The sequence below is a fragment of the Caretta caretta genome, chromosome 2 (genome assembly GCF_965140235.1).
Source record: "Caretta caretta isolate rCarCar2 chromosome 2, rCarCar1.hap1, whole genome shotgun sequence".
In the NCBI taxonomy this organism is placed as follows: domain Eukaryota; kingdom Metazoa; phylum Chordata; order Testudines; family Cheloniidae; genus Caretta; species Caretta caretta.
This window is the reverse complement of record NC_134207.1, coordinates 157,112,420-157,137,134: the sequence shown is the minus strand read 5'-3', so window position 1 is coordinate 157,137,134 and position 24,715 is coordinate 157,112,420. Positions and strand designations below refer to the sequence as shown.

Sequence of the window (24,715 nt, the reverse complement as noted above, 5' to 3'; positions counted from 1 at the left end):
TTCTTTTTGCGGATACAGACTAACATGGCTGCTACTCTGAAACCTGCTTTCAATGGCTTTACCTCGCATATGAATCTGGCATGTCTGAATTTTAGGAAGATATCAGCTCTTAAATTCCTGTCCCCAAATTATGATACAACATGACCCCTGCTTATTTCAGTTTCCACAATTTTAGTGAGCATTTTATCTTTTCCTTTTACAGCTATAATAGTCTCAGTGTGGAAAATGCAATCCTGAAAATTGTGTGTAAAAGTAATGTACAGTAAGTTTAAAATACAGCAGGTCAGATGTTCAAATTTAGGCACATGTGATTGCACACATGTCTAATCTATGAATGTAAATGCCCAATGGGTGTATCTGCATCAGGTATTTACATGGTTACTTGCTAGTTGGGTGCCAAGCTGACTAAGTTCATGCACAAATACTCACTTTATACATACACATCACATCTGTGATCATAAATTATATGCATACAATTCTAAGTGCACAGCTGCAAGCATCTACATTGGAAAATTTGTTCCAGCATTTAAAGCGAGTGTCCTGGAGTGACAAAGTGAGATCCTGCTGTGATTCAAAGGCAAATTACACCAGGTGAATTTGTGGTTTAACTCTAGCTGGCTAGAAAAATTGACAGAGAAGGCAGTTTGCTTTTAGCAGATTGACAAAGGCTACAGGATCTATAGCACTAATGACATTAATGAAAGGTTGGGAGCATCTGCAAAGATGGCAGGCAGGAATGCAGTAGAGAAATTTCTGAAATATCATGCTATGCCATACCTATGATGGTGGCACAGATTGACTGGCAATGCTTTGGTTGCCTCTGGTGCATGCTTGTGTGTTAGGTTCGCATCCTTTTGAGAACCTATGATTTGTTTGCCCTCCTGCTGATGCCATTTGTTATGTGCCGAAGTTGATGTTTCTTGTGCTGTGTCTGTTTGCATCAGCTTTCTTTTTTTACCATGTTCCCTGGTGACCTGCTGGGTTGATAGACTATGAAATATTATGCAGTGGTTTAAACCACTTCCTTTTAGCGGTTGGCTATCTCCTGGCTTCAGCTTTTGATATAGTATGGCCAAGGATGCCCTGTGCCAGATGGCAAATTTCAGCAAAGGGGATTTTTGACATACAGTAATTTTGGTGTTCTGGGTACTTTGTCAGTACCTGTTGTTTTACTGAAGTCTTTTTTGAGGGGCTGGTTGGATGTGTTGCATGACACTTCTGTTGGTTGCTTTGGTGCAAATGTATCTTGGGAGGGCTACTCTAACTTACATCATCGCCTTAAGTTCCCTTCCCGCCCCCTTAAATCACTGCGGGATGAGCTGATCTTGCCTTTTGACTTAGACACATGGTCTTTCTGACAGGACATGTCCCTTTTCTGACCTAGCCTCTCCACCCCCACTGAAGAGCACTCAGGATCCTTTTACACCACCACAGGGTGCTCAAGTATCTCAGGGTACACATGTTGTACCACGTGAATGCCTTAGGCCTGCCTGACACTAGAATATTAGGTTGACCCAGCTAAAATCCACATCCCGAGTGACATAAACTGACCTAAGACTCCCCATGTAGACAGTTTTAAGTCAACAGAGGAATTCTTCCATCCAACTAGCTACTGCCTTTCAGGGAGGCGGATTTCTTCAGCCAGCGGGGCAACCTGACACTACAGCTGTGCCACTGTAGTGTGTTAAGTGTAGACAAGCCCTTACTGACAGTTGCCTAAATGGCTACACTTCATTCGAATTTGACACATTTATGCTGTCTCAGGATTTGGTCCAGTCTTTCTATGCCTAGAATCATCCAGTTCCTCCCTCATTCCCACTCCGTTGCTTTATAACATCCTAATGCAAAATATATTGATTGTAATAATGTCTGAAGGCAAGGCAAGCAGTTTGTGAGATTGAAGCCTGAGCACTTCATCACTGAAGGACTCTTTGTGGTGATAGCAGAAGTATCTCCTACAAATTACGCCATAGTAAGAAGGCAATGAATGAAAAAATAAGACCTTTAAAAATGATAGGATGACATAATTATGTCTTCTCACTAAAAACAAGGGAGTCTAGAGATAAGCCTGACCCTCTTCTAATTCACCTCAGTAGATGTGACAAATTATCTCTTCTTCCACAATTCACTCTGAGGGAACTCCAGAAACGCAAGGAGTTTATTTTGTGTACGTATGTAGTTGTTTGTTTGTGACTATCCAGGGTTCTGGGCCCATGTGAAATTTGTATTTAAAAAAATTAGATAATAGGACCAATATTTATGTTCAAAAATGAACCCTCCCAAATTCCCCCTTCCCGAATGGTCATTCCCCCTCCCTCTTATGAGTTTGGTACTCTTCTTTGAAGCAGTAAGTGATGCAGCATGACAAGAAAGTAAAAAAAAAAAAAGAAAAATCAGGCTTTGGTAAATCAACTGGGGAAGTAAATTTCAGAGTCAATGACTCATCCCTCAAAAATCCCATCTCCCTCCCCGTTAGGGATCAGATTGTCACCTTGCAATCTATCCTGAGGAAGGGGCAGCACAGCTATGGAGTAGGAGCTTCAGAGAGTCATGAATCTGCCTCTGTTTCTTCGTCTCTGCCTGCTCAGCTCTGCTGGCCATAGCATCGTGAGGGGAGTGTGAAGTCAAGGCTCCATCCACCAATGCAGGAGGCTGTGCAGGATTTGGCAATGTAGGTACGCTGTGCAGGGAATGTAAGAAGAGGCTCCAGATGCCCCTTACACTCTGGTGCAGTTGCACAGCCAACCTGACAACTGAACTGAAGTCAAGGGGCTTTTATCTCAAGAGCCTCACCTTATCTCAACTGCAGCAGAATGACTTGAGGTCCTCAAAGTAGATGGCACCTTTGTGGGCCTTCAAGGTTGATCATTTATGATGCCTGGGGTGTGATCAGCTGAGGAGCAGGCTCCCAAGAAGCCTGTTACAGATGTAAGAGAATTGTCCCACCTACTGCTTCCCTGCTTTTCAAGGCTCCAGAAGGACAGCAGGGAGGGTGAGGAATAGCAGCAGTTTTGGATATAGGGCACTAAGTAAGTAGTAGCAGCTGCTTGGGGGCTGAGATGCCAGTACAAATTCCAGCAGCAGGTCAAGAGTGACGGCATTCTTACGAGGCCAGCATGGCTGACAACAAAAGCAGAAAATATGCACTAAAACCAACCCTCTGCTAGAGTGAAGGTCAAGTTAGCACCTTTGATCTGCTTCCTTGCACTGGTGATGCCCCAGGGAGTTGGCTCTCCCTTGGTAATGATAGCCTGACCCTCCCAAGGTGGTACGGAGGATTAGGGAGAACTGGCTCCCTGAAAGAAGAACATCAAAGCGCTAACCCTACCCTCTCCCTATCAAAGGGTCCAATTTACCCTCCCTACCCTGCCATTGATGGCAGAATGCCTCTCTTCCTGTAAGCCCCATGCTTTTACAGGCTGTTTCACTTGCTTCTTTCACCCCCTAGCTGCTGCAAGTGGTGGTAACTTGCCTTCCGCTCCCTGTACAAGTTACTGATACTCATCATGGAGGGGCCAGAGCTGGAATCGTGAAGCAGGAAATAATGAGGGAGTTGCCAACTCTAATGATTTTATTGAGAGTCTCACACTATTTGATGTTTTACTTAAAACCCCAGCACCTGGAGACTTGGGATTATGTGAGAATCTCACCTATTTTTGATGGTTTATATCTCTAGCCCTCATGGATGCAGCTTGATCCAAGTGTTCTTTAAAGGCTCTAAAACCAGAAGGGACAGAAAAGGAGCCCATAATTTATTAATTTTTAAACCTCATGATTTTGGGGGGCCTGACCCATGATTTTTGAACATTTGAGGTGGCAATCTTGTGGTTCTTTCACATCCCTGAGAACCTGCCTGTCAGCTGCTGTCTGTTCCTACCCTAGACTTCAGCTGACATCACTCAGGCACAATCTGACTACAAACAGGAAGTGAAAGAAGAGTCTGAAATCCCCTGTAACATGTCGCAATTTTATTATTAAATAGCAGATTTGGATGCCAGTATTGATGGGCTTTTCAGATTCTTGAAGTTGCTGTTATTGTTCAGTAACACTACCCTATATTACTAATTGTAAAAGTTCTCTTTTAATTTACTTATGTTTGGGCAGGAGAGAAATATACATGATGGTACTAGATGGATGACACAACTTGAAAATATTCCAACGTTAATCATACTTTTGCTTAGGAATTATCCTGTGGTGAATTCTTTTCTTTTTTAAGTTGGCTGCTTACACAGTGAATTACTATATGTGAATCACAAACTATAGTTTGACACATTAATCATCAGATAGATGGGTTAGGCTTCTCCATGAATATGCATTATTGCTGTTAGAAAACAGCAAAAGACAAATGGTTGCCAGTTTGGAATGAGAGGAGAAGGTAGTTGACAGTCCATCAATTCGGAGATCAGTCTCTTAGTTTGGAGTAGGGATTGGTGAACAGACTGTTATTCAGACAATATCAGTATTTCAGATCTTATTAATCAGATGATATGTGGACCCCCGAGGGCAAATATCATCCAAATACAGCTATAAAGCTAAGCTTTCATGGCACCCTGCTGGCTCCCAAATAGGCCTCCAGGCTGCCTACACCACTTGACATCGAGAGGCAGCACGGATAGAAGGTCAGACTAGGAATGACAAGACCCAGGTTCTACTCCCAGCTGTGCTACCAACTCGCTGTGTGACTGCGAGCTGTCACTTCACCTCTCTGTCCCTTGCTTTTTCCACATGTATAATGGAGAACACTATAGATACTTTTGTGAAGTGCTTTGGGGTCTCTGGGTAAAAAAGTCACTATATGAATGCCCAGGATCGGAATAGCCTTCTAGGGTGAGTGGGAATGAGGACAGAGAACTGGCCTTATATGCCCTGCTTACCTCCAGCATCTTCGAGGGTAGCCGGCCGACCCTGCACCTTAGGCTCATCTCCAGTTTTCTGGGGTGCTGATAAGGCCGTCTGCATCCTCAGCCAAAAGGGATGCCTTCCCATTCCCCTGCTGTATGGCAGAGGCATAGGACAGTGCTCCCATTGCCACTGCTACTGGACTGAGCCAAGAGCCTGATTTGCCCCAGAGAGCCCTTTGCATAGTAACTAGGGAAGCCTTTGGGGTCTGATGGGCTTAGGAAAGAGGCCCTATCGTGTGGGCACTGTCCCACTCAGAAACGTGGGAAAATACAAAGTAAAATGAATGTGCCTTCATCCCAGTCACCATGTCACAGCTATGAATGGACCACAACTCATGCACCAGTCACAGCTATGAATGGAACACAACTCTTCCAGCTGAGGCAGCTACTCCAGTGCCCCAGCTTTATTAGTGGTTCTGTGCTCTAAAGCAGTAGCAGCAGGACTTGGCTGAATAGCAAACACAGCAGGGCAATGAGGGGAACACTTTCCAAATGAACTGATCTGCGCCTCCTTGTAGGAAGCTGCAGCAGTAGCAAGACTTCATTGAACAGCCTGTCAGAGACAACACAACACTGAGAAGCACTTTCAAAAGGGCTCTTAATTATCAGGCACATTCTGAGCTAAGGCACGTTGCAGTTCCTCATCGACAATTTGAACTTAGAGGTGTAATTTGGACTTAGTGTCATGGATGTAGAAGCTGCTGCCTTCTGTCCTGTGAGAGCAGGGGCTTGTGAAGCCCAAGGAAACAGTATTTGCAGTAGATGATACAGGATGTGAGGAAGACTTGAATAAGGATTTCTGGCCTTGGAAGCAGATCTAAGGAGAGCAATAGAATAATGTGCTGGGTGTCTCTCTGACCTCATTCTTTCTAGAGGCATTCAGAACATTTCTACAGCTTTACCATCCTTAAAAACACTACTTTGCAGGTCACCTCTCGACACTGCTTTTGTCCCCTGCTTTCCTTATTTCTTCCCTTTCTAGCTCTCCCATTTTCACTCCATTATTCATTTATCTCATTTGTTACAATTACTCTGTTTTCATATCTTCAGTCTAATTTCTTTTAACTCTTCTTTCTTTTTGTGTTATTCAGCTTCTCTTCCTCCTCCATGCCTAAATCCCATGCTCCTGACTGAACCATTGGAACCATTTTCCAAGGATTGTGGTGGATTCTCCATCACTGGCAACTTTTAAATCAAGATTGGATGTTTTTTCTAAAAATATTCTGTGGGGACTTAATCATAGAATATCAGGGTTGGAAGGGACCTCAGGAGGTCATCTAGTCCAACCCCCTGCTCAAAGCAGGACCAATCCCCAACTAAATAATCCCAGACAGGGCTTTGTCAAGCCTGACCTTAAAAACTTCTAAGGAAGGAGATTCCACCACCTCCCTAGGCAACACATTCCAGTGTTTCACCACCCTCCTAGTGAAAAAGTTTTTCCTAATATCCAACCTAAACCTCCCCCACTGCAACTTGAGACCATTACTCCTTGTTCTGTCATCAGCTACCACTGAGAACAGTCTAGATCCATCCTCTTTGGAACCCCCTTTCAGGTAGTTGAAAGCAGCTATCAAATCCCTCCTCATTCTTCTCTTCCGCAGACTGAACAATCCCAGTTCCCTCAGCCTCTCCTCATAAGTCATGTGTTCCAGTCCCCTAATAATTTTCGTTGCCCTCCGCTGGACTCTTTCCAATTTTTCCACATCCTTCTTGTAGTGTGGGGCCCAACACTGGACACAGTACTCCAGATGAGGCCTCACCAATGTTGAATAGAGGGGAACGATCACGTCCGTTGACCTACTGGCCATGCCCCTACATATACATCCCAAAATGCCATTGGCCTTCTTGGCAACAAGGGCACGCTGTTGTCTCATATCCAGCTTCTCGTCCACTGTCACCCCTAGTTCCTTTTCTGCAGAACTGCTGCCGAGCCATTCGGTCCCTAGTCTGTAGCGGTGCATGGGGTTCTTCCATCCTAAGTGCAGGACTCTGCACTTGTCCTTGTTGAACCTCATCAGATTTCTTTTGGCCCAATCCTCTGATTTGTCTAGGTCCCTCTGTATCCTATCCCTACCGTCCAGCGTATCTACCTCTCCTCCCAGTTTAGTGTGATCTGCAAACTTGCTGAGGGTGCAATCCACACCATCCTCCAGATCATTTATGAAGATATTGAACAAAACCTGCCCCAGGACCGACCCTTGGGGCACTCCACTTGATACCGGCTGCCAACTAGACATGGAGCCATTGATCACTACCTGTTGAGCCTGACAATCTAGCCAACTTTGTATCCACCTTAGAGTCCATTCATCCAGCCCATACTTCTTTAACTTGCTGGCAAGAATACTGTGGGAGACCGTGTCAAAAGTTTTGCTAAAGTCAAGGAACAATACGTCCACTGCTTTCCCCTCATCCACAGAGCCAGTTATCTCATCATAGAAGGCAATTAGATTAGTCAGGCATGACTTGCCCTTGGTGAATCCATGCTGACTGTTCCTGATCACTTTCTTCTCCTCTAAGTGCTTCAGACTTGATTCCTTGAGGACCTGCTCCATGATTTTTCCAGGGACTTTTTCAGGGAAGTTCCATGGCCTGTGTTCTACCTGAGGTCAGACTAGACGATCCCAATGGTCCCTTCTGGCCTTGGAATCTATGAATCATGAGCAATAGAATGGAATGATGTGTCAGTCATATTATTTACTATCAGTTTCATCAGAGACCAGTACTGGTTGCTGTGAATCAGACTCTTTATCCATTACAGCTTTAAATGTGCAAAATAATTGTAGGGCTAGGTTGTGGCATTTCATCACAGCCCACAGTAAGGAATGGTATGGGGCCATGCCACCCCAAGGGGAGTACTGGAGGCAACCTGCCTCAGTGAGGCAAATACTTTCCAAATCACTCATTGCCCTGGAAGGAGCATGCATGGCATAGGAGAGACCATCATGGCTCTGCCTGCTCTAAGCCCCCTTTCAGACAAGTTGCTCTGGGGGATGAATCTCAGAAGCAGCTCCTGTTCTCTCTCCACTACCAGGGCTGCAGTTCTGGTTGGCTACACAACCTTCATGAGGGGAATCTGCTCACTCCTTCCTACCCCACTGCAGCCACTTAAGGGCCAGCTACACTCTAGCCCTGAGCAAGTAAAACAGAATATAGTTCCCGGTCTGGCCCTAGTGACATCAATAAGACCACTTGTGTGAGTAATATAACTTATGTGGGAAAGTGTTTGCAGGATCTGGGCAAAAAAATGTATTCTAAGAAATCTGCCTTTGCTACCTCTGTGTCGGGTGCAGAACAAGAACATTGATGCAGATTGTGTTTGTACAGTGCCTAACGCAGTGGGGGCTGATCCCTATTGGAGCCTTTGGGCACTCCTGCAATGTAAACAACCATCTAATCAAGCATTTTGTAGGAGCATTTTTGGCTCCTACAAAACTGACATCAGGATGAAATGATATAAAAAACCCATTGAATTTTTGTGTAACCCTTCTGCCAGGCCAAGTTGATAGTAGCAAGGGCCGGGTTCAGTACACAGGGGTTCCCTCTCATCAAAGCAAATGTAAACTTGGCTCGAGCCCCCACCCAGTGACCTGGGAAAATCTTACACGCCCCCTGGGCGCCTCAAAGAGGCAATACTTCCCCTCTCGCAAGCACAGAGTCTCGGTGTAGTAGAAAATCTTTAATAACATGAGGTAAACGACATCAGCATTAAATTGGGGAAACACCACAACTAGTGTTCATTAACCAAACCATGAGCAAAGACCCACCCCAGAAAATTGGGCCACATCCTTTCCCTCGGGTTCTTGAGTCCCAGAACCCAAACGTCTCTTGAGTCCAGCAATCCACAAATCACCCAAAGTCCAAAAAGTCCAGCCCCAGAGTTCACAAGTTCATCTGTATAGTGTTACTCCCCAGTCTGGCTAAAATGTGCCTGTGTATGGGGGAAAGAGGTAAGGGGCACCTTACGTGTCCTGAAGCTGACTGCCCCCCAGGGCTCTGCTCAGCTTGCTGTCTCATGACCAGCTCCGCTCCACCACATCTGGCTCCGCTCTGCACAGCTCACCGTCTCACAAACAGCTCTGCTCACCTCGCCGTCCCACGAACACTCCGCCAGCCTATCCACGAACAGCACCACTGCACTCTAGATCTTCCGGCTCCCCACTACTTGACACAGTGCTCAGTGATTTCAGCTCATAGTAGTGGGAGCTTTAGTGCTGGTGCACCATAAGGCCAAAGTGAATGCAGCACAGTACGTGTAGCAAGACTCTTAATAGACTCAAAATTAGCTCTGACATTCCACAGCGGAGAGAGACAGAGGTGCAATTAGTGCTTCAGGCCCTCAAAGGGGCCCACACCACCAGGTACTAATACCTATCTCAAGTCTCTCTCAATTCACAGAGTTTTGGAACCCATGTCCCTTGCCTAGCGAGTGCTACTCAGTTGATGGTGAGTCCCTCCATCATAACAAAAGGCCAAGTACAGTTCCAAGCACAGTTCCCATAATCAGGGTAATAACAATTTATTCTTCCCTCCGCAATAACAGAGACACTGGGAATCCCACAACAGCCAAAGTGACCATTTGGGCAGTTATGGCCTCATTCTAGGTGGGGTGGGTGTGTCTATGCAAATGAGATCAGCCTCTGAAGTTCTTTTCCACAACTTGCCACACCTCACCACCAGATGTCAGGGTGGAGCCTATCCTGACTCTGCTTACATCTGTAATAGAAAATTCTAACAGTACATACAGTACACAGCACTGACTGTTTTGCCCAGACAATATTGAGAGTTACTGCCTCAAAGAAAAATAATATTCTTGGGTTTGACTTGGTCAATTTTTACATTAGGGTTCAATAAAGGGAGACACTCTTAAATCATACAGTATGCAGAAAAGCTGCTGAAAGCCTTCAAGTCTGAATCTGTCTGTTCTGTGCAAGCAGTATAGACATTATTGGGTGGAAAAGTGGTTGACCAGTGGCTATGCATCACCCCAGACTCCCAATGATTCTGGAGTCTACATTGCTCACTGAAAGAAGGGATCAATATACAGAAGTCAACTTTCCCTCAAAACACAACAATGTTCCTACCTGAGCACCAGATACGGAGGAGTATAGAGCAGTTCTACAAACCACCACTAGGTGGTTCTGAACCCTGATGTCTGAGGAAAAACCATCCAAACCACACAGGTTTCTAATTTTAAATGTTTTATTGCCTGAACAACTAAACAAAACCATAAAATAAAATACAAATAAACAAATCAAATTAGAATAAAGTGGGTTTCTAGAATCATCAAATTATGAGATTGGTTAAACCACCTCAAATAAACCAACAATTCCTTACACACTCTATGTAACTTAAGAAGACAGTAGTCTTTTTAGCTATCAGTCCCCAGAGCAACAGAACATTGTCAATTTCAGTGCCATTTTATATATTTATGTTCCAACAAAGTATGAGTTACAGGATGTGGGGTGTCAAATCACTCGCTGACTGAAGCTAATTTTGGGACTACAGCTCTGATGCCAATTAAGGCAGCCTGCCCAAATTACTGGTGGTTAGGAAATAGCTTGTCTCCTTATCCCCCAATAAAAGGTTATAAGAAACATTCGAGATGACACCACTTGTTAAATTTGTCATTTGTATTTTAAATGAAGGTGAAAATAACAAGTTTTTTCAAGATTAAACATATAACTCCTTTTGAAACTTGTATTAAGGCAAAATTACAATAAAACATTAACATGGTATGTCATATATTTCTTATTCAGGATCAGGTTATTTTTCACAGTACCTGGCTTACTGGCTGGGGAGCCCTCCTCTGAATTTGCTAAAAAGGGTGACCAAATTTATAAGTACCTATCCTCTTTTTGGTGCATCTCTTGTGTACGTACTGGATATGAAAGTTTTTCCATTGCAAGGACTGTACCACAATTCCATAAGAGGAAGAGTCACATTTTTCCAATACAAAGTCTAGCAGCTAACAATAAAAAGAAATTAATTTGTTGTTCTCTTTAAAATGCAGATCCTTTACTGGAGCATTAAGCAAGTAGGTCAGGGATCTCTGGGAAACCAGCCAGCATTTTGTCATACAATGAATCTCTTTAATAATTTCCACCCAAAACCATCTAATTCCTGAGTGCAATCACCACATGTGCAAGAATCTTTCCCCTTTTCCTACAACCCCACCATAGGAATACCTCTCTCATAACAAAAAATATGATGGTGCTTAACTGTCATCTATACAGTAGTTTATAAAAAATTCCTTATGGGCCACCCAAATTGAGGATGTATATCCCTTTTCCTATATGGAGACACTCTTAGCCAGATCAATTTCTTTGTCCAAGTCTGTCTCCCATCTTTTCATCTGGATTGTTTTCTAACATCTTTCTCAGTCAAATTTGTATGTATCTTAGAAATTAAACCTTTTGTTCTAGCTTGTTCCTCATCCAATGTGGCTAAAGGTCTAGAAAGGGCTGCCACATATCCAGATTCCACAATAAAATGTTTTACTTGTAAATACTGAAAATGTGGGATCTTTATATTATTACATACCTCTTGGTATGATTTAAAATCAGGACCCAGGAGCAACTGTCAATATTGACAGAAAGAAAAGGAGTACTTGTGGCACCTTAGAGACTAACAAATTTATTAGAGCATAAGCTTTCGTGAGCTTCATGCATCCGATGAGATGAGCTGTAACTCACAAAAGCTTATGGTCAAATAAATTTGTTTGTCTCTAAGGTGCCACAAGTCCTCCTTTTCTTTTTGCGGATACAGAATAACACGGCTGCTACTCTGAAACCTGTCAATATTGAGTAATCCTGGCTCTTGCCCACAACAAATTGATATTTTCAGGGACAAATTTCTAATTATCATTTAAATTAGCTAAGGAAGAGGGCCTCGGCAACAGGAATTTAGAAAAATTGTCTAAAACTACTAAGGTGGTCTGGATGAATGGGTGATTGTATTTTTTATTTTTGGCAACAACCCCTAATGCATGATACATAGGCCTGTGTGATCTTTAGACAGCACCATTGTTAATGTAGGGCTGTTGGGTATTGGAGGAACTACTCTAGAGATACCTGTGGCACCCTATATTCACCACTGTCATATAATAATGATATATTTTGTACAAGTATGCCTTGTGAGGTATCATTCTGAAAGTCTTGATCTGCTAGACATTAATATCTTGCTGGATTGTATGTGCTATCATTGTATGTGAAGTTATGAAGTCTGGCTACGTATGTGCTACTGAACCATGTTGTGAGGTTGAGAACACCCATAAGCAGCCTTTCAGGTACAACGATAAAAAGGCCAAACAATGTTAATGGCTCCAGCCCTGAAAGGGTTAAAAGCCAGCCCTTGGAGAGAGCTGGGGCTCAGAGCCAATAAGAAAAGGCTGGGAGGCAGCCAATCAGGGCCAGGCTGGGCCTATAAAAGACTGCCGGGCCAGAAGGCAGGCAGTCTCTCTCTAGCTTTGGAAAGAGATGGATCTAGCTGCCTGGGAGAAAAGGGTACCTGAAACAGAGCAGTGCTGGGGGAGGGCTAAAGGAGCTGGGGAGCTCCAGCCTGGCAATTCCCCAGGCTGAGGCCTTGGTAAAGGCCTAAGGAGGTACTGGGATTGAAGAGGTGCAGCCCAGGGATAGGCAGAGGCAGCTGGTCCAACCCTCTTGTCAGTGATGAATGGCCATTGCATACTGCAGTCTGCCCCAGAGAAAGGGGGCTAGATGATGACTGGCAGTAGCCACTGAGGCAAGGTGGGCATGGGGGAGAGGATTCCCTTGGGAAGGGAGACCCAGCATGTGGGGGCACTGCTCCAAGGTAAAGGGCACCGGAGTCCGGGAGGGACACGGGGCCTGAGGCAAGTGAGACACTGGCCAGTAGGAGGCGCTCTGAGGCTGGAAAGAGCTAATTCCCAGACTGACCAGCAGGAGGTGCTGCAGCGGTGAGTGCTCTATCTGCTACAAGGAAATATACACAACCATAAGGATTACCCCAGGAACTGTGTACAATAGAAACCTTTCAGAGATAGAACTACACAATGGGAACTTTTTGACCCAGGCAACAGCAAAAGAGCTTTCCAGCAAGTGGGAAGAAGATATAAAAGGGGGAAATGACATCATGACTGGACCTTACTTTCCCTACAACAGCAACACCTGAAAGTACCAGAGGAAAAAGACTGAACTGGGTGGGAAGTGTTGGTCCCAGGCAGGAAAGAAAGAAGTCTGCCTGTGTATGTAAAAGCTAACCTGCTTGTACTATCTAACTGGGTGAGACACTGCTTGATTCAAATACTAACTAGTACATTAGGCTTAGATTATGGTTTTGTTTTATTTCTTATGGTAATCTACTTAGATCTGTTTGCTGTCATTTAAGAGCTATCTTTCTGCAGTTAATAAATCTATTTTATATTGTACCTAAAACACTGTGTGTTGTTTGAAGTGCAAACTGGATAAACCTCAGCTCATGAACAAGAGTTGATGCTCTCCACTTTCCTTTGTAGAAGTGGCAGACTGGATAATAAATTCATACTGGTTGAGTTTTGACCAGGGCAGGACAGTATAGCTCTGGGGTCTAGGATGGGGAGCTGGGAGTACTTTGGTTGTAGCTTCTTTATTGTGGGTTCATGAGTGGCTGGCCAGAGCATTTATGAACACAGCTGGGTGTGGCCCCAGCCTGTGGATGTTGGTGTGAGTGCAAGCTTGGAGGGCTTTGCAGCTTGTCACAGTGCAAGAGGGAACCCAGACTGGTGAGACAGAGGTCTCAGCTGTACGTCAGTTCCAGGTGGCACCCCGGGGACAGGGATCCATCTCAGCACCATTCTCAGATTCTGTGGGTTCTATCCACACACACTGTTTTGCACTCAAACACACACTCACTACCAGCCACCTGCTGGAGTTAAAAACGTTGCAAGAATGTTAAGGCAGAGGTGTCCCTTTGCTAATACAAATTGGAAAAGAAAAGAAAATCCAAAAGTTACTACATATACAGAATGGTGTTGGTTACTCTTGCGGTTTCATTTAGCCTGGTTGAAAAAAGTTAGCCTGTGGTCTTCTCAATTCTGCTGTTTTATGTGGATGGACTTGTTGCTGGCTAGAGGTTTTTACTTGTGGAAGTTGACACTTAAGAGTCCAGCAATATGCAACTTCTACAGCTGGGAGTGTGGAAGAAGCATGGGTTTCTTTGTCAGGCATTATGATATCACCTGGCCAGTGTTCAGCAATCAGCAGCAGCCATGGTCACTGGGGTCCAATTAGGTCACCTTTATGTAAATAAAGATTCTCCTCATTCCAGGAGTTTTGCACTTGGAAAGTCCACAGATTGAAAAATATATCCAGTCAAGAGGTCTATGGGTTTTTTGGAGACATTTGAGGTCAGTCTAGACATTTTCTCAATCATCCTAAAAAGTCCCCACTCAAAAATAATTTTAAAAATGCAAGACTAGCAGAAAGTTTCCATAGAAATCACACCAATCACACTTTCATTCAGGCATGCAGAGAGAGACAGTTCCTGTTCTATAGACAGATGCTTATAAGTTCCCCTTTATACTTGGCAGCTCAGCTTTGGACACACAAAATCTGGGTGAAATTTAGACTTTGACAGTGAGAGCAAAGAATCTTTTCCTCCAAAGATCACAATCTTGGGGTTCCATTTTTATATGCAGGACTATCTGCCTCACATCTGTACTCTCAGAATAGTTGTTGAAGGGAATTAGTCTGCAGACAGGGAACCTTTTTTAAAAACACATTGATGTTCGTTCAAAATAACCAGAACATGAGTCACTATCATGTTCCATATAGAAAGTTTTAAATTTTGCTCCTTTTCTCAGCTAATCACTCTTTCTATTTTCTCTCCAGGGACCAGTAGGACCTTCTGGACCTAAGGGAGAACTTGGTATACCTGGACGACCTGTACGTGTTAGGGTCTTTCAGATGTAATAAAAATAGCAGTTTACTTCTGTACGGACACTAAAACATTTCTCTTCATTTCAGGGCCGCCCAGGATTGAATGGACTGAAAGGTGTAAAAGGTGAACGGGGTGTAACATTATATGTAAGTTCTGCAGTGGTACTGAAATTTCTTGTAAACAAGAATATAATCCTGTATTGAGGCTAATATATATGAATCTATTCTAGGAATAAAACCAGCTTGCAATACCCAGAAATGTTAACATGATCATTCTGTTTCTCCTGATAAACAATAATTCAGCCCTAATTTCTGTAATCCTAACTCCAGTTGAGTAGTACGTACTTGTGTGAATAGTTCTATTGACTTCAGTGAGATACTCACGTAAGTGCTACTCATAGTAAGTAAGTGTGGCTCAGTTAGGCCCATCTTGGGCTTCATCTTTCAAACACTTCCTACCTGGTAGTACTTGCTGCCACGAGTTGTCAGGGGGGACACTACACAGATAAATGTGTGCAGAATTGGGCCCTATAGGACTTGCATGCTAAATATTCTATGGTTTGTGACGGGGCAAGGCCAGATGGCTATAGAAAAGTAGTGGGAGATAGATATATTAGCTCCAGGCTAAACAAATCCCTGGTACCAGGATAAGTGAAATGGCAGCTGCTCCAGGTCAATTAAGACACCTGGGGCCAATTAAGCCCTTTCCAGAAGGCAGGGAGAAGGCTAGGTTTATTGGGACACCTGAAGCCAATCAGGGGCTGGCTGAAACTAGTTAAAAGCCTCCCAGTCAGTCAGGTGGGTGGGCATGTCAGGAGTTGTGGGAGGAAGTTATGCTGTGTACTACTCAGCCTCTCCAACAGCGCATCAGGCACAAGGAAGGAGGCCCTGAGGTAAGGGTGAAGTGGAGCTTGAGGAAGTGAGGGCTGCTGTGGGGGAAGTAGCCCAGGGAATTGTACATGTCATGTTTCTAAAAAGTCAGCTACCATAGCTGATACTATTAGGGTCCCCGGGCTGGAGCCCAGAGTAGAGGGTGGGCCTGGGCTCCCCCCCACAACCTTTGCCCCCTGATTAATCACTGAGACTGGGAGACAACAGAGACTGTGCAAGGAAGGATAACTTCTCCTCACCTCCCTCGCTGGATTATGATGAAAATGGCTCAGTAGACTGTGACCCTTGTCTCTAGAGAGAGAAGGGTTACGTGGAGGGTCACAGTGAGCCTTTGAGGCTAGCAAAATCCTCCAGGAAACGCGGGACTCACGGAGGCAAGGAGAGAGCTTTGTCACAGGTTGTTGAATTCAAAAATGCTTTTGAGCTTGGTAAATAAAAGTCCTGATTCTGCAACCCTGATTGACACTGGGTAGCACTCATGCAAGTAGTCCATCAGCAAGTGCTACTCAGCTTAAGGAAAAGTTCCAGAATAGCATTTTCCATTTCCATAGAACATCTGGCATAGTAATTGATATCAGAGTTCTTGTACCATCTTAGGATGTGTCTTTGCCAGAAAAATTAATATTGGTGCGTGTATTACTTTAGGACCAACAACAGTGCAGCTGCTTCAGTACTATGCTATTAGGGAAGACAAGGTGCAGGTATTCCACCCTGCCCACTCTGAGCTTTGTGTACACCAGCTGCTACTCTGTTGCTTTACTAGAGAAATCAGTACCAATATTGTATAAAAGACCTTATATGATTACGTTCACATCAGAAATAGTATCCTGGTTCATACACTGCTGGTGGAATCTTTTATTTTTCAATTGACTGTACTGTAAATGAGTTGTACTGTATTTATGAAGTGCCCTTTTGGAGTGGCTTGTTTAAAAAATGTTCCACACCACGTTGAAAGCACAAGTGTGAATCCTTCACAGTAGATATGAGTATAGATGATGTTAATGTCTTAGCTTGTCAAAAAGAAGACAGAGAAGTGACTTGATTAGTGTACTGTCCTGGGGAGAAAATACCAGATACCAAAGAGCTTTTTCATCAAGCAAAGAAAGACAAAACAAGAACCAGTTGCTGGAGGCTGAAGCCAGACAAATTCAGATTAGAAATTAGGCACAAATCTCTTACAGTGAGAGTGATTAATTAACTACCAAAGGGAAGTGGTGGATTCTCCATCTCTTGAAATCTTAGGCATCCAGTCTTGACATTCTGGAAAACATCCTTTAGCTAAACATAAGTTAATGGGCTCAATACAGGGGTTACTGGGTGAAATTCTATAGCCAGTGATATATAGGACATCAGACTACATGACCTAATAGTCCCTTCTGGCTTTAAATTCTATTAATTTGTTCCATTTCTGTCAGATGAGAGGATCTCATTACTAGGTGCAACTGTTCTAAATTTGATTTCTCATGTGTTAGCCAACATAATCAAAGTGTTGTTCATTTGGATGGAAAGAGAAGTCAGCTATAGCAGCAGACAGCTATCCGTCAGGGACCAGACCCAGTGTGTGGACACAGGGCCTCCACATGGATATAGCATTCAATGTTATAGGTTGGGCTAGATTCCACATTCGGTTATAGTGGTGTAAGTCCAGAATAAATCCATTGATGTCAGTGCAGTAACCCATTGTTCCCACTGTGCAGTTCCTGAGTGTGTAGTGTGCTGATTGTAGTCAATGATTTTAGTTTATTATTCATTTATTGTGTCATGTTATGATTGATTAATATGTGATATTACATATATTCATTTTATGTTAATTAGAATGAATTTGTAGGATTATAAAAGTCTAAAATAGATCAGTATTTAAAGGAACCAAGTATTAGACATAAGTAAGACAAACTAAAACCTGTAGGTTGAGGCCTGCAAGACTTTAGCTTATCTATTTTAGACCTTGGAAACAAGTAATAACTCAAGCCAATGACCAAAAAATAACCCAATGCCCTAAAATTATGGAAAAAGGGGTGCCAAGTGGTAATGTTGTGCAAAATTACCCAAAAGATTAATATTGGATCATAAAAATACTGTAAAGGCGCATCTGTCTCTGACATGTGTCTTAAACCATTAGACACAGATTGTGCGTCAATGCTAATAAAAACAAAGGGAACTTACACAACCTATAGAAAATTGGGGTCTCTTAAGTTTCCAGGGAACACAGACCAATAAAAGAAAAGAGGGTTGACACTTATGAACACGCACAGAATGTAGGTATAAACAGAATCACATTATAAAAAGGGGATGCCCAAAATGGGAAAATTGACTCCCTATGGGAGACTCCAGCAGGAACCATCCCGCTACTAATGATCAAGCCTGAGAGACCCATCAAACCCTAACACTATTGTTAAAAATGTAAGTATAACTATATTTGTAACTTGTGCATAGGTCTGTATAGAATTTCTATATTCTTGGGTAATCATAACTTACTTATAAACTAAACTTTGTACTGATAAATGTGTGTGTGGTCACTACCCTTGGTCTTTGTGTTCCTAAAAACTCTAACTCTAAAGCAAGTAGCAAAGGTAACTTTCACTCTAAGTGTAAAACTGTAGCTGCCAGAGCCAAACCCATGGTAGCATAATACCACATTACAAAATTCACTTTAAATAACATAAAAGGCTACATGACTGAATGGTTCAGAATCTCTCTCCTTAGGGCTAGGATTTATGTTACAGATGTTCTGCATTTAAATGTCCAATTGTCTGAATGGCATTTGAACAGTGTAATTATATATGTCTCAGCAGTTTGGATAATCCAAAAAGAGTTTTCTGGGGAACAAATGGAGCTCTTTTTATATAATTCTGTGTTTTGTTCTGAAAGCAAAAGCCTCGGGCAATTCTCCTGTCTATGAAATATTGTGGCTCAAATCTTAGAATCCACATTTTCTTTTTACACGTAAAAATTTGTACATGCAAGAAAATGCTCAACCTCCCTTCAGGCCAGTTAGCACAAGGCTCCATGTTCAAATTAGCTCATGCCTTTTTTCTGTCAGCTGGCACTGCAGTCTGAAAGGTTCTAACTAATGTCTTTTCCCCCTTGTTTTGCCTTCCCAGGGTCCCCCTGGCTTGCCTGGGCCCCCGGGACCTCCAGGGGCTATAATTCACATCAAAGGAGTAAGTACCTAGAGGGATTATTTGTTGGTCTGTGGGACCCTGCTGCCATTGCAGTAATGCACAGCTCTTGAAATCAGATGTAAGGTGAAACTTTTAAATTGCTTCAGATCACACAGGTTTGCAGGCAGATTTCTAGCTTGTGTATATAGGGTAGAACCTCCTAAATACAGATGTTGAAAGCACTCTATTTAAGGGGTTTGCCCCATCCACACGGGCCAGCACCTACTGGCAGAACTGCACCACCCAAGAGTGTTCTTAACATATGACCCAGGAAATCCATTCAGGATGAGTAGATTTTTGTATTGAGGACAGGTCCTTTGCCTGTCATCTTCTATTAAATCTGAATATTTAGTTACTGTATTGTCATCATCATTTACTGAATTCATTTTCCTCTACATTTTGAATAGACAGTTTTCCCAATTTCTCCCAGACCTCACTGCAAAATGCCAGTAAGTTATATACAGACCCTGCTTTTACCAAATTACATTGATATATGTAAGTGCATGGCCATGAGAACAAGTGACACAAACATAACTCTGTGCACATTTTAGCTCTCTTCAGTCTATACTTCTGCTTTGCCATCTGCCTTGGTAATGTCATACGTCCAACGTACACCATGAAGTAGGACTAAGCTTTTAAGATAACAGAGTATTTTATATGCTCAACAATGAATGCCTTGTAGAATGTGTGAGAGGTATAAACAACATTCTAAACTTTTGGCTTAAAGCTTTGTAACATTGTTCTTTTGTTTTTTGAACAAATATTAGAGCCAAAGGGAGTTTAAAAAAAAAAAAAAAGAATTGTCCTTGGAAAGATGTGTTGTTTTTTTTAAAGGGGGCGGGGGGTACTTTTATTTCTTGTACAATACCCCTCAGTCCTCAATCAGAATAAAATTGTCTAGTCCCTTTGAATGCTAGGACATGCAGAGCATACATCAAACAAACAAAATCTTCTTTTGCCCTATTTAGGCTTACATTCCAATTGTTCCATTCACATGCTGTGACTTCTTGCTCAAGTCACCCAGAACTGTGAGCCAGAGTGTTACTTGTTCTGTCTCAGCAAGAGTGAGCTTTGCTGTTGCCGAGCTGTGTGCCAGCTCCTGGACATGCCAGCTTGTCCGCTTTGCCAGCAAAATTTTCAGGACTCTGCCAGTCTAAGCCTTGCCTTGCAGATAATAGCGAAGACCAGTTCACAAGAGACGTCTCCTTGCAGTGTCCAGTCCCTCTCACTGGACAGTCCCAGAAGTTAAGTTTGCTGTATGCAAAGCGACAGAGCCCCCATCAGCTGGTTAGGTTAGCTGAAGACTCACACTTCACTTCCATACACAGCACTGAGATAGTTTTGTAATAAAACAAGAGTAAGTTTATTAACAAAGAACACAGGTTTGAGTGATTTCAGGTAAGAGAGAAAGAGACATGAAAGATTACACACAAAACAAACCACACTTCCTAGTGACTAAAACTAACTTCAAGTTACACTCTTTGTCTAAGCAGGTTTCTAACCTATAATCTGTTCCCAGAGACTTCAGTCCACTTGGTTGAAGGATCCATCTTTCTCGATTTTCAAGATGATGGATGCCAAAATGACTTTCTATTTCTGCTTTTATTTCCCAAAGTCCATTGTCTCTCTTTCAAGGGCCAGGAAGTCGTCTTTGGGGTACAGCCTCCATCCCCCATTGTGATTTTTTCCATTGTGTGGTCATCTCCCCGTCTTGCTAGTTTGGTGGCTCTGTTTACCTTATATGTAAATACAGTACCATTGTTTCTGTCCTCACCTTGCTCAATTTACATTGGAGAGACAGTCAAGTAGGTGAAACAACATTCCTTTGTCTAGAACAGGCTAGGCGTATTCACTGCTTGCCAAACACATTTGAAGATATTTCTATCACATCTATAATTCTTTACACTCCGCCTGTACTTACACCATGAAGTAATATTAACGACCAGCGTGCTACCAGTTTGCATATGACACCTTTAGGTGACAGTAGCAGGTCAAGCACTCACCACTGCAGCGCCTTCTGCTGATCGTCCAGGAATTAGCTCAGTTCCAGCCTTGGAGCGCCCCCTTCTGGCCGGTGTCTCTCCTGCCTCAGGCCCCATGTCCCTCCTGGACCCCAGTGTCCTCTTATTTTGGGGTTCTGCCCCACAGCAGTCCCACGCTCTGGGTCTCCCCTCCCGGGGGACCCCCCAACCCTCTATGCCCACCTTGCCTCAGTGGCTACTGCCAGTTGCCATCTAGCCCCCTTTCTCTGAGGCAGACTTCAGTCTGTCGTGGCCACTCATCACTGGCAAAGGGGTTGGACCAGCTGCCTCTGCCTATCCCCGGGCTTCCCCTCTGCAGCCCCAGTACCTACTTAAGCCTTTAACAAGGCTTCAGCCTGGGGAGTTGCCAGGCTGAAGCTCCTCTTGCCCTTTCCCAGCACTGTTCTGCCCCAGGTACCCTTTGCTCCAAGGCAGCTAGGTCCTTCCCATTCCAAGGCTGGAGTGAGACTGACCCAGCTCCTCCCTTAGTCTTTCTTATACTAGCCCAGCCGGGCCCTGATTGGCTGCCTCAAGTCTGCTCATGGTTTGCTCCCCAGGGCAGCCCTTTCCTAGGGCTGTTTTTAAGCCCTTCCAATCAGGAGCAGGGTGACCACTCTGCTACAGACACCTTTCAGAATCAGATTGACAACAGTGAGTTGGGGCTATTAGTGTATCAGGCCTTATGTGAGTTACACTATGGTGTGCCCTCTGCCAGCCAGCACTGAGGGGTTCCCTGAGTCACACATACCGACTGTTATTGCCTCATAAAACTCAAGGACTGACATCCTGGACCCACTGAAGTCAATTGCAAAACTTCCATCGACTTCAATGAGGCTGGGATTTCGCCCAGGATGTCTGGGGAGCTGATGTGGCACTAAGGTTTAGAGGACCTCAGAGGGCTTTTAATTTAGTAAATCACAGAAATTACTTCTCGCAATAAACTGTGAACAGGCCTGAGTCACACTAGAGTTTTCCTAAGGGCCATATTGTGGCATATAGTCACTGGGCAGAGTAGGTGAGCAATGTGGGACTTGGGAAAGGATTGTGCCTCAAGATATTTCTACACTGCAGTTAAACACCAGTGGCTGACTTGTATCAGCTGACTCTGCTCACAGGGCTTGGGCTATTTAATTGAGGTGTAGACATTCGCGCTGGGGCTCTGGGACCCTCCCCCATCCTGGAGTTCCAGAGCCTGGGCTCCATCCTGAGCCCCCTACACTGCAATTAAACAGACCCATAATCCAAGCCCGAGTCAGCTGACATGGGCCCGAGTCCGTTGAAACAGGTGTTTAACTGCAGAATAGACATATTGTTAGAGAGCCATTATGCTTCCCCATCAGCCTGATGTGCAGAAGGGCTGCATCATTCATCTGCTACTGTACATCATCTTATAACTCAACACTATACAGTGGGTCCAGTTCTCATTTCACTTACCCCAGTTTACTTACGTTGATTTTGGAGGAGAGACTGCGGATCTATACTGGTATAAATACAATGAGAATCAGTATCAATAAGAATAAAATAAGGAAATAATCTCTCTCCTGCCTTTAAAGAAAAATATATTTACTGGTTTTATAAATCTTTCCATATTAACTTTACTTATGAACTCAGACACAGAATAATGACCACAAGATGTTTTTATTTTTCTATGAGGCTTTAACTACTTGTTTTAGGAATTTTATTCTTATCTCCTTTCAATCCATCCATAAATTCTCCATTTTATGAATAACTTTATTTATAAGAAATTATTGTCACTAGATCTGCTAGGAATAGCTCTATGGATTTGCCAACTTTCTCACCAATGCCTTGCAATTATTTTCGGTGCAACCATTAAAATGACAGAAACCCACTTAGAGAGCAAGAATAGTTCATTCACACAGAGGTTAAAAATCAGTGAACGGTAACAAGAGCTCTGAAAATATTTTAATTGCACTAATGACTGCCCAGATAAAAGAAATGTGTGGTTCTAAGTGCCTCTCCATGCATCTTAATATTCAGGATAGCTTTGCCCTACATTTGTGAATGACATAAAACTATCCCAATTTGTACATACAAATACTCCGCTCTACACATCTGTATAAGTGAGTATTCATAAGGAACTATGGACTGAATCCTGCAAGCATTCCTCATGCAAACAGACCCACTGAAGTTCACTCCTAACAGTGAGTGTTGCAGGACTGGATCTTTTCATGCAGCAGCTGCACAGTGGAATGTTTAATATGTGAATAGGGTGCAATTCATATTAATAGTTATAATTAGCATTATGTAATGTTTTATCCATTGACAGCATTGTACCAACATTAATTAATCCTCTCAATATCTTTAGGAGGTAGGTTATTTTGTCCCTGTTTTACAGTCAGGCAATAAGTTTGTGACATACTCAAGACCACAGCAGGAATTAGTGTCAGAGCCAGGAATAAAATTAGGGAGTTCCTGGCTCCCCGTCTCATGCTTGAATCACACTTTCCTTTCTCTTGAGTGCTTGTTATGCACGTGTGTTGTACCAATAAAATAAAAACCAGCAGGATCTTATTAAAGGGAAAAAGGCAAAATACCACATTTATTGTGAATACAGAAAGAATCATAGTAAGCAGTTAGTTCTAGTTATAACATTCCATTCAATCTCATATTTATTCACACATTCATTCATACAGACACACACACACACAGGTTCTGCAAGGTTGTTATCATAGTTACCAGCCTTAGAGTTGCTCATGCCAAGCCACTGGCCAGGTGGCCTGGACATGAGGAGGGAGCAGGGCCTTGTCAGATGCTCATCTGATGCTCCTGGAAGTTGGTTTGCAGAATCAGACCCCAAAGTTCTCACTTTTTAGAGTCTATTTTTATAGGAATTTTTTCCTATGCCAGTCTATGGGAATTGCTTCATCATGCTGTTGCTGAATCAATCAGCAGATAGCACATTCCTGACGGCTCCAAGATGTTATCTTGTTCTTTGGTTCTCCCATTCTTGAGGCTGTTGGGTGGATTCCAGTCTGCCCTCCGGGGGGGTCCTCTGGTTATTTCCACTTGACGCCTTCTTCAGCCGATGGACACTGGATTCTTAGGCTGGCACCTCCCTGATCATTCAGTTATTATCCACACCAAGCATCCATCCACATACATCCTCTATCTCTATTTTAATCACAATTGTTAATACAACAAAAGGGTGGGGAGTCTCTGGGTGTTGTTTCTGTTGTTAGAGTATTGCTTTGAGTCTCTCTCTCTGTGAATTGCTTTGAGAATAGACTCTGTCTTAGAATGTACTAACACAATTAGCAGCTTGCAAGTTTCACACACAGAGGGAGAGAAACAGTACCAAAAACCAAGAGACCTCTTAATTAGTAATACCCTGGAATTTAAACTCTGGGGAATCAAACTCATTTGTGATTTTAATACAGAACTTCTTTAATATGATCCAACACATGGAAGCTGCAGATAAACATCCATTGATTTGTGTTAATAGTTGATGAAAAGCACTACAGCCACAATCTGTTATCTTAAAAATCAAATTCTGCTCTCAATTGCACTGATGTAAATCCAGAGTAATTCTAGGGACTTGAATTGAGTTACCCTGGATTTATACTAGCATAATTGAAAGCAGAATTTGATTGATGTTGCAAAAATGCATGTTTTACATCCCTGTGAAAGCATGCTGCATGCTGAAGAACGCACAATACTGAGTAAGTCTTAACTGGCTAATATTTGGACATTGGCAAGTTGACTAATACAGCTTAAGCTATTAATTATATGTACTGTGGTAACACACAAAAGCTCTAGCCAAAATCAGGGCCCTTTTATGCTAAGTGCTGTATAAATATAAGTTAATTTGTATAGATAATAATCTGAAT

At 43.1% G+C, this 24,715-nt stretch overlaps 1 protein-coding gene across 6 annotated transcripts in view; it reads left to right on the top strand.

Annotated features, from left to right (window-relative positions):
- Window positions 1-24,715, top strand: part of COL15A1 (collagen type XV alpha 1 chain) — a 290,144-nt gene that overhangs the window by 227,681 nt on the left and 37,748 nt on the right. For 5 of the 6 annotated variants that reach the window (XM_048839369.2, XM_075125516.1, XM_048839366.2 and 2 more), the window contains 4 exons: window positions 14,747-14,800; window positions 14,882-14,941; window positions 18,787-18,846; window positions 19,254-19,295. In XM_048839369.2, coding sequence (XP_048695326.2) covers window positions 14,747-14,800; window positions 14,882-14,941; window positions 18,787-18,846; window positions 19,254-19,295 — 216 coding nt within the window. The remainder of the gene's footprint in view (window positions 1-14,746; window positions 14,801-14,881; window positions 14,942-18,786; window positions 18,847-19,253; window positions 19,296-24,715) is intronic. The other variant, XM_048839368.2, reaches the window with a different exon arrangement.